The sequence below is a fragment of the Acomys minous genome (assembly GCF_964271855.1).
Source record: "Acomys minous genome assembly, chromosome: 17".
Taxonomy (NCBI): Eukaryota; Metazoa; Chordata; class Mammalia; order Rodentia; family Muridae; genus Acomys; species Acomys minous.
In genome coordinates, this window is record NC_140500.1 from 7,818,480 (window position 1) to 7,832,294 (window position 13,815).

The 13,815-nt window shown below is 41.2% G+C and overlaps 2 protein-coding genes across 3 annotated transcripts in view; one reads left to right on the top strand and one right to left on the bottom strand.

Annotated features, from left to right (window-relative positions):
- Window positions 1-13,815, bottom strand: part of IAPP (islet amyloid polypeptide) — a gene marked incomplete at its 5' end in the record, with an annotated part of 432,665 nt that overhangs the window by 166,686 nt on the left and 252,164 nt on the right. The window lies entirely within an intron of this gene.
- The window catches only part of LOC311588535 (solute carrier organic anion transporter family member 1A5-like), a 41,485-nt gene that overhangs the window by 18,212 nt on the left and 9,458 nt on the right, over window positions 1-13,815 (top strand). For both annotated transcript variants that reach the window (XM_084766276.1, XM_084766277.1), the window contains 4 exons: window positions 303-467; window positions 8,318-8,513; window positions 10,412-10,577; window positions 12,351-12,523. In XM_084766276.1, coding sequence (XP_084622402.1) covers window positions 303-467; window positions 8,318-8,513; window positions 10,412-10,577; window positions 12,351-12,523 — 700 coding nt within the window. The remainder of the gene's footprint in view (window positions 1-302; window positions 468-8,317; window positions 8,514-10,411; window positions 10,578-12,350; window positions 12,524-13,815) is intronic.

Here is a 13,815-nt window from a genome sequence, read left to right on the forward strand (position 1 = left end):
ATGAAGGCAGCATATCAATACTAGGGAAAAGAGAAAAGCAAATAAAAGGGTGTGGCCACAGACTTGAATGCATATTCCTGTCGATTGTCTCGCTGGCACAATTGGATTCTGGTTCTTATATGGCCTGTTTGTTTTGCCACGAACTTCCAGAAATGACTTAAACAATGATATAGAACTTTAGCCCTGAAAGGACAGAGGTATTTGTATCAGAGCACTGCATCTGGAAGAAGATTTTAGGAGAAGACAGGACAGAAACTGCAAGGCCAAGTTAGCTTGGTGGTCTCTACACTCTCTCGTTTCAGATTTCTTACCATTCATGAAGACCTTGTTCTGCAACCCAATTTATATGCTCTTCATCCTTCTAAGTGTGCTCCAGATGAATTCATTTGTTAATTCATTCACCTTCATGCCTAAATACCTGGAGCAGCAGTATGGAAAATCAACTTCAGAGGCAGTCTTCCTCATAGGTATGCGCTTCCATTATTTCCTTAGTAGCACTTTCTTGTACCACAAAGATATGATAAGATATGATAAAGCACAACTAGGAGACCGCAAAGAACTTAAAGTATGTTAGGATATTCTTGTAATTTTCTTTTCCTTTCCAGTCTCCAGGGAAATCAAGAAAAGAAAGGGAAATGAAAAAGCCTGAAATGTGCTCTAGTTCTCCCTCCAGTCAGAATGGAAACCATCACACCTACGGCAGGCTTGAGGGAAGCTCACACCAGTCAGTGTTCACACCAATGTGTCACTTCAAAGAGGGATGCAGAGTCAGCTCCCTGGGACTCTGTGTCTCACTCCCAGATTTTACCTCTGGGCTTCCGTTCTTGCTCTCCTCACTCCTCCTCAGTCAGATGCTCGGTCCCTGGTGGTCTGAGGAGTCTGTGCAGCCACAGTCTGCTTTTCTTGTTAGCTCACTAAACTCAGGCATCATAGGCAACTTGGATTTTTCTTGGGTTCATTTTGCTCCTGAAAACTGAGGACCACAGGCTGCTGGCATCCACCTCACCCAGAGTTCTCTGAAAGTCCAAATGCCAGTCCTCACCCTGAGCTGTGTAATATTAAGTGCCACGGTGTGGAGCTGCAGAGGACGGTCACTATGTCCCAAGCCTGGTGCTTCACTGTGATTTCAAGCCAGCCAGAGTTTTCTCTTCCTGTGTCTTTCCTTTTTCTCCTTTGATATTGGCTTGGAAAGATTGTCTTGGGGGAAGAATGCTGGCCAATAGACAATGCACAAAGTGTTGTACACTTGATAAGTGTGGATTCATTAGTGAGTTTAAAAAATTTTTTTTCCTTTATTAATTTATTCTTGTTACATCTCAATGGTTATCTCATCCCCTGTATCCTCCCATTCTTCCCTCCCTCCTCTTTTCCCCTTATTCCCCTCCCCTATGACTGTTCCTGAGGGGGATTACCCCCCCCTGTATATGCTCATAAGGTATCAAGTCTCTTCTTGGTAACCTGCTGTCCCTCCTCTGAGTGCCACCAGGTCTCCCCCTCCAGGGGACATGGTCAAAGGTGAGGCACCAGAGTATGTGAGAAAGTAATATCCCACTCTCCACTCTACTGTGGAGAATGTTCTGTCCATTGGCTAGATCTGGGTAGGGGTTTAAGGTTTACCGCCTGTATTGTCCTTTGGTTGGTGCCTTAGTTTGAGCGGGACCCCTGTGCCCAAATCTGCCTATCATAATGTTCTACTTGTAGGTTTCTAGGACCCTCTGGATTCTTCTACTTTGCCATTCTCCCATGCTTCTCTCATCTAGAGTCACAATAGAATGTCCTCCCCTCTGTCTCAGTTTCCTGGTAAGTGAAGGCTTTCGTGGGACATGCCCCTTGGGCTAGTATGCAGATATAAGTGAGTATATACCATTTGACAATTTCTGCTTCTGGGTTAACTCACTCATTATGATCATTTCTAGCTCAATCCATTCATCAACAGATTTCAGGGATTTCTTGTTTTTAATAGCTGAGCAGTATTCCATAGTGCATATGTACCACAGTTTCTTTATCCATTCTTCTACTGAGGGACACTTAGGCTGTTTCCAGGTTCTGGCTATTATGAATAAGGCTGTTATGAACATGGTTGAGCAAATTTTCTTGTGGTATGCTGGAGCATCTTCTGGGTATATTCCAAGAAGTGAAATAGCTGGGTCTTGAGGAAGCCCTAGTCCCAGTTTTCTGAGATAGCACCAGAGAGATTTCCAAAGTGCCTGTACTAGTTTTCATTCCCACCAGCAATGAGGGAGTGTTCCTCTCTCCCCACATCCTCGCCAGCATGTGGTGTCGCTTGAATTTTTCATCTTAACCATTCTGATGGGTGTAAGATGGAATCTCAGAGTTGTTTTGATTTGCATTTCCCTGATGATTAAGGAGGTTAAGCATTTCTTTAAGTGTTTCTCAGCCATTTGATATTCCTCTGTTGAGAATTCTCTGTTTAGTTCCAAGCCCCATTTCCCAATTGGATTATTTGGTTTGGTGGTGTTTAATTTTTGAGTTCTTTATATATTTTGGATATTAGACCTTTGCCAGATGTAGGGTTGGTGAAGATCCTTTCCCAGTCTATAGCTGTCGTTTTGTTCTCTTGACAGTGTCTCCTGGCTTACAGAAGCTTCTCAGCCTCATGAGGTCCCATTTATTAATTGTTGACATTAATGTCTGGGCTGTTGGTGTTCTGTTCAGGAAGTTGTCTCCTGTGCCAATATGTTCCAGGCTCTTCCCCACTTTTTCTTCTAAGTGACTTAGTGTCTCTGGTTTTATGTTGAGGTCTTTAATCAACTTGGATTTGAGTTTTGTACAAGGTGACAAATATCAGTCCAGTTGCATTTTTTTACACATAGACATCCAGTTAGACCAGCACCATTTGTTCAAGATGCTATCCCTTTTCCATCGAATGGATTTAGCTTCTTTGTCAAAAATCAAGTGACCATATGTGTGTGGATTCATATCTGGGTCTTCAATTCGATTCCACTGATAAACCAGCCTGTTGCTGTGCCAGTACCATGCTGTTTTAATTACTATTGCTTTATAGTACAGTTTGAGATCAGGTATGGAGACTCCTCCGGAGCATCTTTTATTGTACAAGATTGTTTTAGCTATTCTGGGTTTTTTGTTTTTCCATATGAAGTTCAGAATTGACCTTTCAATATCTTTAAAAAATTGTGTAGGTATTTTGATAGGGATTGCATTGAATCTGTAGATTGCTTTTGGTAGGATGGCCATTTTTATTATGTTAATTCTCCCGATCCATGAGCAAGGAAGATCATTCCATCTTCTCATGTCATGTTCAATCTCTTTCTTTAGAGTTTTGAATTTTTTTTCAAACAAGTCCTTCACTTGCTTAGTTAGAGTAACTCCTAAGTACTTTATATTGCTTGTGGCTAATGTGAAGGGTGTAGTTTTCCTAATTTCTTCCTCTGCAAGCTTGTCATTTGTGTATAGGAAGGCTACAGACTTTTTGAGTTAATTTCGTATCCAGCCAATTTGCTGAAGGTGTTTATCAGCTGTAAGAGTTCTCTGGTGGAATTTTGAGGGTCACTTATGTAGACTATCATATCATCTGCAAATAGGGATAATTTGACTTCCAACTTTCCCATTTGAATACCCTTGATCTCCTTTTGTTGTCTTATTGCTCTGGCTAGAACTTCGAGTACTATATTGAAGAGATATGGAGAGAGTGGGCAGCCTTGCTTTGTTCCTGATTTTAGAGGAATTTCCTTGAGTATCTCACCATTTACTTTGATTTTGGCTATAGGTTTCCTATATATAGCCTTTATTATGTTGAGGAAAGTGCCTTGTATTCCCGATCTCTCTAAAACTTTAAACATGAATGGGTGTTGGATTTTATCAAATGCTTTCTCTGCATCTAAAGAGATGATCATGTGGTTTTTTATTTTCAGTTTGTTTATATGGTGGATTACATTGATGGATTTCCATATATTAAACCATCCCTACATGCCTGGAATGAAGTCTACTTGGTCATGATGAATGATATCTTTGATGTGTTCTTGTATTCATTTGGCAAGTATTTTATTTAGTATTTTTGCATCGATGTTCATCAGAGAAATTGGTCTGAAATTCTCTTTCTTTGTTGAGTCTTTGTGAGGTTTAGGTAGCAATGAGACTATGGCCTCATAAAATGAATTTGGTAATGTTTCATCCCTTTCTATCTTTTGGAGTAGATTGAAGAGTATCAGTATTAGCTCGCCCTTGATGGTCTGGTAGAATTTTGCACTGAAACCATCTGGCCCTGGGCTTTTTTTGGTTGGGAGACTATCAATGATTGCTTCAATTTCTGTAGGTGAAATGGGACTATTTAGCTTGTTTATCTGTTCTTCACTCAACTTTTGCAAGTGAAATTGATCAAGAAAATCGTCCATTTCCCTTAGATTTTCAAATTTTGTGGCGTATATGCCTTCAAAGTAGGATCTTATGATTCTTTGTATTTCTTCAGTGTTTGTTGTTATGTCTCCCTTTTCATTTCTGATTTTGTTGATTTGGGTACTGTCTCTCTGCCTTTTAAGTAGTTTGGCTAATGGTCTGTCTAGCTTGTTGATTTTCTCAAAGAACCAGCTCTTGGTTTTATTGATTCTTTGGACTGTTTTCTTAGTTTCTAATTTGTTAATTTCACCCCTGAGTTTGATTTCTACTCCTTTTGGGTGTTTCGGCTTCTTTTTATTCTAGGGCTTCCAGTTGTGTCGTTAAGGTGCTTATGTGCGATGCTTTCAATTTCTTTTTAAAGGCACTTAGTGCTATGATTTTTCCTCTTAGCACTGCTTTCAATGTATCCCACAAATTTGGGTATGTTGTTCCTTCATTTTCATTGAATTTTAGAAACTCCTTGATTTCTTTCTTTATTTCTTCCCTGGCCCAGGTGTCATTTAGAAGAGAGTTGTTTAGTTTCCACATACATGTAGGCTTTTTGTTATTTCTGTTGTTGTTGAATTGCAGCCTAAGCCCATGATGATCTGATAGGATACAAGGTATTATTTCAATCCTCTTGTATCTGTTGAGGCTTTCTTTGTGAACTACAATGTGATCAATTTTGGAGAAGGTTCCATGGGGTGCAGAGAAGAATGTATATTCTTTCTTGATTGGGTGAAAGGTTCTATAGATATCTGTTAGATCTATTTGACCCATGGCATTGGTTAATGATGTTATTTCTCGGCTTAGTTTCTGTTTCGATGACTTGTCCTTCAGTGAGAGTGAGGTGTTGAAGTCTCCCACTATTATTGTGTGGGGATTGATGTGTGGTTTAAGTCTTTTTAGCAGATCTTTTACAAATGTGGGTGCCCTTGTATTGGGAGCATAGATGTTCAGAATTGTGATGTCATCTTGGTTGACTTTACCTTTGATGAGTATGAAGTGTCAGTCCTCATACCTTTTGATTAATTTTGGTTGAAAGTCTATTTTGTTCGATATTAAAATGGCTATGCCTGCTTGCTTCTTGTGACCATTTGCTTGGAATATTTTTTCCAACCTTTTATCCTGAGGTAATGCCTATCATTATGGGTGAGATGTGTCACTTGAATGCAGAAGAATGTTGGATCCTGTTTATGCACCCATTCAGTTAGTCTGTGTCTTTTTATTGGAGAATTGAGACCATTGATGTTGAGAGATATTAATGACCAGTTACTGTTAAGAGTCTTAATTTTGATGTTGGTTCCAGTCGAGCATTTGTGTAGTTGTGTTTTTGCCATGGTATAGTTATCTATTTCCTGAGTAGTTTTGGTTGTAGCTTGACCCTTTGGGATGGAGTTTTCCTTCAAGTACCTTCTGTAAAGCTGGATTTGTGGATAGGTACTGTTTGAATTGGTTTCGTCATGGAATATTTTGTTTTCTCCGTCAATGGTTATTGATAGTTTTGCTGGGTAAAGTAGTCTGGCCTGGCATCTGTGGTCTCTTAGGGTTTGCAGGATCTCTGTCCAGGCCCTTCTGGCTTTGATGGTCTCTGCTAAGAAGTCAGGTGTAATTCTGATAGGTTTGCCATTAAATGTTATTTGGCTCTTTTCCCTTGCAGCTTTTAATATTTTTCTTTGTTCTGTATGTTTTGTGTTTTGATTATTATGTGACGGGCAGTTTTTCTTTTCTGGTCAACTCTATTTGGTGTTCTGTATGCCTCTTGTATGTTTATATGCATCTCTTTCTTTAGATCCGGGAAATTTTCTTCTATGATTTTGTTGAGAATAGTTTCTGGGCCTTGGAGTCTGATATCTTCTCTTTCTTCAATGCCTATTATCCTCAGATTTCTTCTTTTCATGGTGTCCTTAATTTCTTGGATGTTTTGTGTCAGAAGTTTTCCAGATTTGGCATTTTCTTTAATTGTTGCTTCAAGATCTGTGATTGTATCTTCTAGACCTGAGATTCGTCCTTCCATCTCTTGGATTCTGTTAGAAAAGCTCAGTACTGTGTCATTCGCCTTCTTCTCTGAGGTCTCACATTCTCGTTTTTCTTCTGTCTGTGTGTTTATCATTGAATCCATTTTCATCTTCATATCTTGAACAGATTTTTTGATTTCTTTCATCTGATTTTTTGTATATTCCTGTGTTTCTTCCATTGTCGCGGTCTTCAGATCTTGAACCGTTTTATTTCTTTCATCTGGTTGTTTACATTTTCTGAAAAATTTCCAGTTCCACTCTATGTGCTTCTTTTATGTCTCGCACCTGCTTGGCTGCGTCTTCCTGCATCTGATTTCGAATTTTATTTGTTTCCTCCATTATCATCCTCATTACCAAGGATTTGAGGTCATTTTCTTGTGTTTCCATTGTGTTTGAGTTCTCTGGGTTGTTTTCTTTGGGATAGCTGGAAACTGGAGATGCCATGTTGTTTTGGGTATTTTTGCGTATGCTTTTACGCTGTCCTTTAGACATCTTGCCATCTCTGTTTTTGTTGGGTAACTTCCAGAGTTGGGTAGAGGGAGTCTGATGATAGATTCACTTGTTTTCTCACTATTTCCGTAGGTTGGAAGCCCTGATACTTCACTGGTGTGGATGTCAGGAGGTTAGCCCTGTCGTTTTAGGCTCTCTCAGCCAATGATCCTCAGCTCCCCTTTGCTGTGGGTCCTGCAATCATTCTGGGTCTCTGAATGAGCGTTGGATCAGGCCAAGGTATCCACAGCCTTTTGGGTCCCCTGCCAAGTCCAGCCAGGGATTCTGGGCCTAACCACGTGTCGAGCTCAGCTAGATTCTCAGGGCCTAAACCGTCTGCCACAGCAGGAGAACTGTGGCTGCACTGAGCTGGCGCCTCCTGTGGAACTGAGCACTCTGCCCAGCCTGTGTCACCGCAAGAGAACTGCGGCTACACTGAGTTAGTGCCTAGGGTGGAATTGAGCTCTCTGCCCAGCCTGTGTCACCGCAGGAGAACTGCGGCTGCGCCGACCTGGTTCCTAGGGTGGAAGTGAGTGCTCCACCCAGCCTGCGCCACAGCAGGAGAACTGCGACTGTGCTGAGCTGGTGCCTAGGGTGGCTCAGCCTGTGTCACAGCAGGGGAGCTGTGGTTGCGCTGAGGTAGTACCTCGAGCAGAATTGCTGGCTGAGCTGAGCCAGTGTCTCCAAGGCACAGCTCACTGAGCAAACCCATGACTCTGGGGCTGAACTGTCTGCCGAGTCCAGTTTGGGTCGCAAGGCACCATGTGACCCAAATCTTGTCCAGACTCCCCTCTCCCGCAGCAACTCCCACTGTCCACCACACCAATCGCCTCCACTGGAAGGCTCTGAGCTGCAAACAGCCACTGCTGTTGGTGCCACTAGTGACACTGCTGTCTCTGCTGCTGCTGCTCTGATCCAAGAAAATCTGCACTCCTCCCATGTGCAGGTGCAAGCAGGTCCTCCGCACCCTGGTCCCTCCAAACCGTGGAGCACTTCTGCTGCCGTGGTGTGGGGATCTTGGTGTTCCTGGCTCAGAAATCTGTGCAATTCCCTGAATTGTTCACTGGAGCTTCCAAATATGGTCCACACTGCTCGCTGCCATCTTGGATCTCTCCTCATTAGTGACTTTCAAAATCACCAGGAGCTGAGTCAAATTCTCAGTAAACAGAATGGAAAGAAATATATGAAATATTTAATATTGTGTGTGTGTGTGTGAGTGAAGTGTATGTGATGCTCATAAAATCTTTATAATTTGTTTCAAATGATTAAATAAATGATGTCTGTTTAAACTGACTTTTTGGGCCCTTGGAAACCTGTTTTTATGTAGCATGTAACTCAATAGGGTTCAGATCGCTGTATATTCGAACTGAATAGCTTCTTCAGTAGATGTATTAGACAAATTTATCACATTTATTTTTCTGATGTCTTCATAAGTATTATTTTATTTGCATTTTTAGGTCTTTATTGCTTACCCCCAATATGCATTGGAAATTTAATCAGTGGCTTTACTATGAAGAAGTTGAAGATCACTGTCAAGAAAGCTGCGTACATAGCGTTCTGCCTGTCCCTGGCTGAGTACCTTCTAACTCTCTGCCACTTTCCGATAACCTGTGATAATTTCCCTGTCGCTGGCCTAACTGCCTCTCATGATGGGTATGTTGTTTCCTAATGAAAACCATAATATTCTCACAACCATTAGTCCAAGAGTTATATGTGATCAGGTCATTTTATTACAACCTAATGGCAATGATCCATGGTTCCATCTACCCTTCCTCCCACCCATCTGTCCTATCACAGCCCATTCAAGTGATGTGCTTATTAAACAGGTGCGGGAACTACCAGCGAGTAAGTGTATGATTCCACATGCATATGCGTGGTTGCCATGGTCATACCGTAGTCTGCTTTAAAGTATAATAAAGGAAGATAACAGAGCTTTTGTCGTAGATTATCTATGTATTTTATACTCCCGTCAACATATACCTTTAAAAGTTGACTATACAGGCCTTTATAAGTTTCAAAATGGGGTCAAATTTAGTACAATTGAATATAATAGTTGGTAAGCCAGTTTATTTGTGTCCCTGGTATAGTTATACCTCATGTACTCTGTGATCTTAGATTTTGCACTTTTAAGTGTTGTCTGGTCAAATTATGTATTAACTTAGTTTAGGGAAGAGCTATGTAAGCAACCCATCTGTTAAAATGAAATAAAACATGCATGTGGAGGTTCCTTTCAAAGGGCTGTGGAGAGGACTCAGTGCTAAAGTGCTTGCTGAGCAGGCAGGAGCTCCTGAGATGAGGTGCACAGATCCTGTGTAAAGCTTGGCATGGTAGGGTATCTGCAATCCCAGTGCTCCTACTGTGAGCTGAGCTGCACAGGGAAGAAATTCTGACTGTTCATGGGCCTGCCAGTCTGGTGTTTGCAGCAGCAAACAATGGGATTCTGCCTTCAGCAAAGTAAAAGGTACACTCCGACGAGCACATGCCTACTGTTGTGCACATGTGCCTACACACACACACACACACACACACACACACACACACACACACACACAAGAAAGAGATAGAGATACAGAGACAGAGAAATTGAGAGTGACATAGAAATTAAGTGTAAACATTTCTTTCAAAATTCTTAGTAATTGAATAACTTCAAATATAAAATCATAAATAACCATACACACATCTATATGGATATGTGTGTGTGAGTGTGTGTGTGTGTGTGTGTATGTGTGTGTGTGTGTGTGTGTGTGTGTGTGTTATCTGATTCGACTCTCTTTTTAGACAGGAATTTTTGCATTCTCTTTGTAGATGTAGAAATTGAAACTCAGGTGAAGTTTGTGATATCACAGTAACTGGCTTCAACACTCCAAAGTAGAATTGTACAGGCTGAGTGCATCCAATCATGCTGACTGCACACTGTGTTTGAGGGACAACACTGAATTCATTTGCCAGACTCAAACTTTTCCTCTTTCAATCCCATTATAAATTCTGGGTGCTTTCTTTACCTCAGAAGAGTATGGCTGTTTAGTCAAACCCATCTGTTTTGTGGGCCAAATGCAACATTTATCTATAAATGGAAACTATATCCTTCTCAGTATTTCCCATTAGACAGGTCAGTGAGAGACTAGCCACCTTCAATTTAGCTCTAACAGCACAGAACTGTCCTATAGGGTTGGCTCTTAGTGTCTACTTTTGAAGTAACTGAAAAAAGCATCCATGACACCAGTAGAGCAGATAACGTGGGAGCCAAAGCCAGCTTAGAGAACTCACATTGATATTTGGATCGTCTGTCTGTGTTCTGGGGGAGAGTCTATCTCTGTCTCTGTCTCTGTCTCTGTCTCTGTCTCTGTCTCTCTCTCTCCTCTCTCCCTCACGTGTGTGTGTGTGTGTGTGTGTGTGTGTGTGTGTGTGTGTGTGTGTGTGTCTGTCTCTGTCTCTCCTCTCCCGTTTCTGGGTTGTGTGCATGTGAACATATGCATGCTGAGATGAAGAGAAGAAAATAAAGTGCTTGGGTGCATTTTCAGCATCTGTAACATTATTTTAAATCCTTTCAGAGGCCAGCAGCCTCCATATGTGGAGAATAAGGTCCTTGCTGACTGCAACACCAGGTGTAGCTGCTTAACAAAAACATGGGATCCAGTGTGTGGTGACAATGGCATAGCGTACATGTCAGCCTGCCTTGCGGGCTGTGAGAAGTTTGTTGGAACAGGAATCAACATGGTGAGCATCCTTTCAGTGTTTGGGCTGATGTTTGTGTACTGCATTAACATGTGCTAAGACCTAAGCCTACATCTACTAAGAAGCAAAAATATTCATGCCTAAAATATATTTATACTTTTTGTAAACAACTCAATTTACTTCGTATGTGCACACTTGATCTTAAAATTCCTAGATGTTACATAAAACCTTGACAGAGTCTGAGCCTTATTTTGTAATTTCAAAGCATATGAGATCATTATTCAAATAATCTGAGTTTTAAAAAAAAGTATCTGGAAAAGATGGAGAGATAGCTCAGCTGTAGAGGCCAATTGCTGCTTTTCCAGAGGACATGTGTAGTTAGTTCCCAGCACACACATGGGGCAGCTCACAACGCCTGCTCCAGGTTGTCTGACACACTATTTTGCCTCCATTAGGCACCAACACATATCTGTTTGTGCATACACATAAATCAACATTAAAGTTAAAATTGTAATTACTCTGGCAACCCCAACTGTTGACTCCCAGCTTCCATGCACTTTGTAATTCCGAGACAGAATCTCCCTGGCCTGGAATTTGCTGCTTCTGTTAGGCCATCTGGCATGTGAGCCCCAGGAAGAAACCTGCCCCCACCTTCAGAGCACCAGTGTTGCAAGCACATCCTCTATGTGTGCGCTTCTCACATGTGTGCTGGGGATGAGCACTTGGGTCCTCATGCTTTTGCAGGACTTTACTGACTGTTCCATTTCCATCTCCACTGTCTTATTATGACAGTTCAGTAAGATAAAGAGTCAAGTGGTTTTGCTTGCCTTAAACATGTTAATATACTTGGAGGTGCTTGATAATCAAGATGAAATATAAATTATGATTCCTAATCAGACCTGGGAAACAGAACAACTAAAAAATATTGACTTTATATTTTACATAAACTCTTTTATTGGAGACATGACTTGGTTTATTTGTGAGTACCTAACTATTCCAACAACATTCTGAAATGTATTTTATTTTAGTACATAGTGCTGGGTAAAGAACAAAAGAAAGAATTCTATATTTACTTTGGGGAAAAAATGTCAGGGGAAGGTGGTATAGCCTTTAATCCCAGCACTCAGGATGTAGAGGCAGGAGGATATCTAAGTTTGAAGCCAGCTTGGTTCACAGAGTGAGTTACATGACAGAGAAACCCTGTCTCAAAAGAATCAGAAAATATGTGTTCAGGCTAGAACGTTGTCTCAGTGGGTAAAGGCGTTTGCTGCTAAGCCTCACCAGCAGAGTGATCTGCTGGGACCCATGTTGAATAAGGTGAGAAGTGACACCCATAACCTGCCCCCTGACTTCTACTCGTATGCCATGGCTAACACGTGTCCATAGATGTACACACACATGCAGATGTACACACACAAATAAACACAGACCTACAAGAAATCCCAACCAAACAAGCAAGTAAATATAAAAAATTAAGTTTGCATTCAAGATAATTGAATTTTTGTAAATTTAGTCATTGTATTTTTAAAAATCTACCTGTTTATATTTTTGATAGCATTCTGAGATAGATAGATAGATAGATAGATAGATAGATAGATAGATAGATAGATAGAAAGGGAGCCTCCATTTTGACTATTGTTTTATTAAATGGTGTCTGTGCTCAAGTTTGGTCCTCACTCAAACTAGGTAAGCGCTCTTTTTCTGAGTTATGTCATTGGCAGCAACACTGCATTTTGATTCAACTGGCTTTGTAGAAAATGCTAAAGGTTTAAGGCTGGTATTTTTTCCCTTAAATAGGACGTTATTTTTTGACAGGTGTTTCAAAACTGCAGCTGCATTCACTCATCAGGAAACTCATCTGCTGTCCTCGGGCTGTGTAACAAGGGTCCTGACTGTGCTAAGATGCTGCAGTACTTTTTAATCCTGGCAGTACTTATCAGTTTCATCTACTCTCTAGCAGCCATACCTGGGTACATGGTTCTCCTGAGGTAATAAATAACCTTCATTTAGCTTTTTCTTTTTCCTTCTTCATAGTGTGCATATGCAAGTGTGTATGTGGGAGTGTGTATGTGTGTGTGTGGCCTTTTTTTGTGCCACTAAGAGCACATGAAGGTCAGAAGACAATGTTAGGGATTCGGTTCTTTCCTTCATCTTGTTTTGAGGCAGGGTCTCTCTTGCTATTTCTGCTGCTCTGGTGCTGTGCTACCTGGACCTTACAGCCCCCAACCATTCTGTTCTCCCCTCATATTTCACTGTGGGAAAGTTGGGATTTCAAATGCATGCTGCTGAGATGGAGTTCTTTATTTTTATATTTTGTTTAGGTTTCTGGGTTCTTGAGGTTGAATTCAGATCACCAAGCCTTAGTGGCCAGAGCCTGTACTTACTGAGCCACCCTACTGATGTCATTTAGATTTTTGGTCATTTCCTAAGAAAGGCTCTTGGAATTGGCTCCTAGAAGAGCAATGATCTAAGACACCTCTATCAAGATTCTTATACTAAGCATTGCTGAATTTAACAATAATCTAAAGTTTGATGGAATTTTCCTTCCCATCCTTTCCTATTTCTGACCCTTATATCTTAAGCCTAAATGAACAGACACCGTGTTTTGACAGGTGAAGAGTATTTGTGTAGCACTCACTTCCTGTGGCTCAACCAACTGACTGGCAGAGTGTGAAACCTTGTGTAAAAGTGACCGGGGTCCCTTGACGTCCTGACCTCAAAGAGTCTTTGTAAAGAAACCCGTATGCAATGACAGATGCTATCTAACCAGGAAGTACATTAGTGCACTAGCATAGACTCTGGACAAGGAGGGTTATGAGGGGGGTGACAGATGCTCAGCTCTTACACATAAAATGAGGATGTGGCAGAGCCAAGTTTCAAAGTTTATATTCTTTTTAAAAAGTTTTTTATATTTTATTAATTTATTATATGACATCTCAGTTGTTATCCTATCCCTTGTATCCTCCCATTCCTCCCTCTCTCTCCCATTTCCCCTGACTCCCCTCCCCTATGACTGTGACTGAGGGGGACCTCCTCCCCCTGTATATGATCATAGGGTATCAAGACTCTTCTTGGTAACCTGCTATCCTTCCTCTGAGTGCCACCAGGCCTCCCCATCCAGGGGACATGGTCAAATATGGGGTACCAGAGTTCACGTGAGAGTCAGTCCCCACTCTCCACTCAACTTTGGAGAATATTCTGTCTATTGGGTAGATCTAGGTAGGGGTTTGAAGTTTATTGCACATATTGTCCTTGGCTGGTGCCATAGTTTGAACAGGAC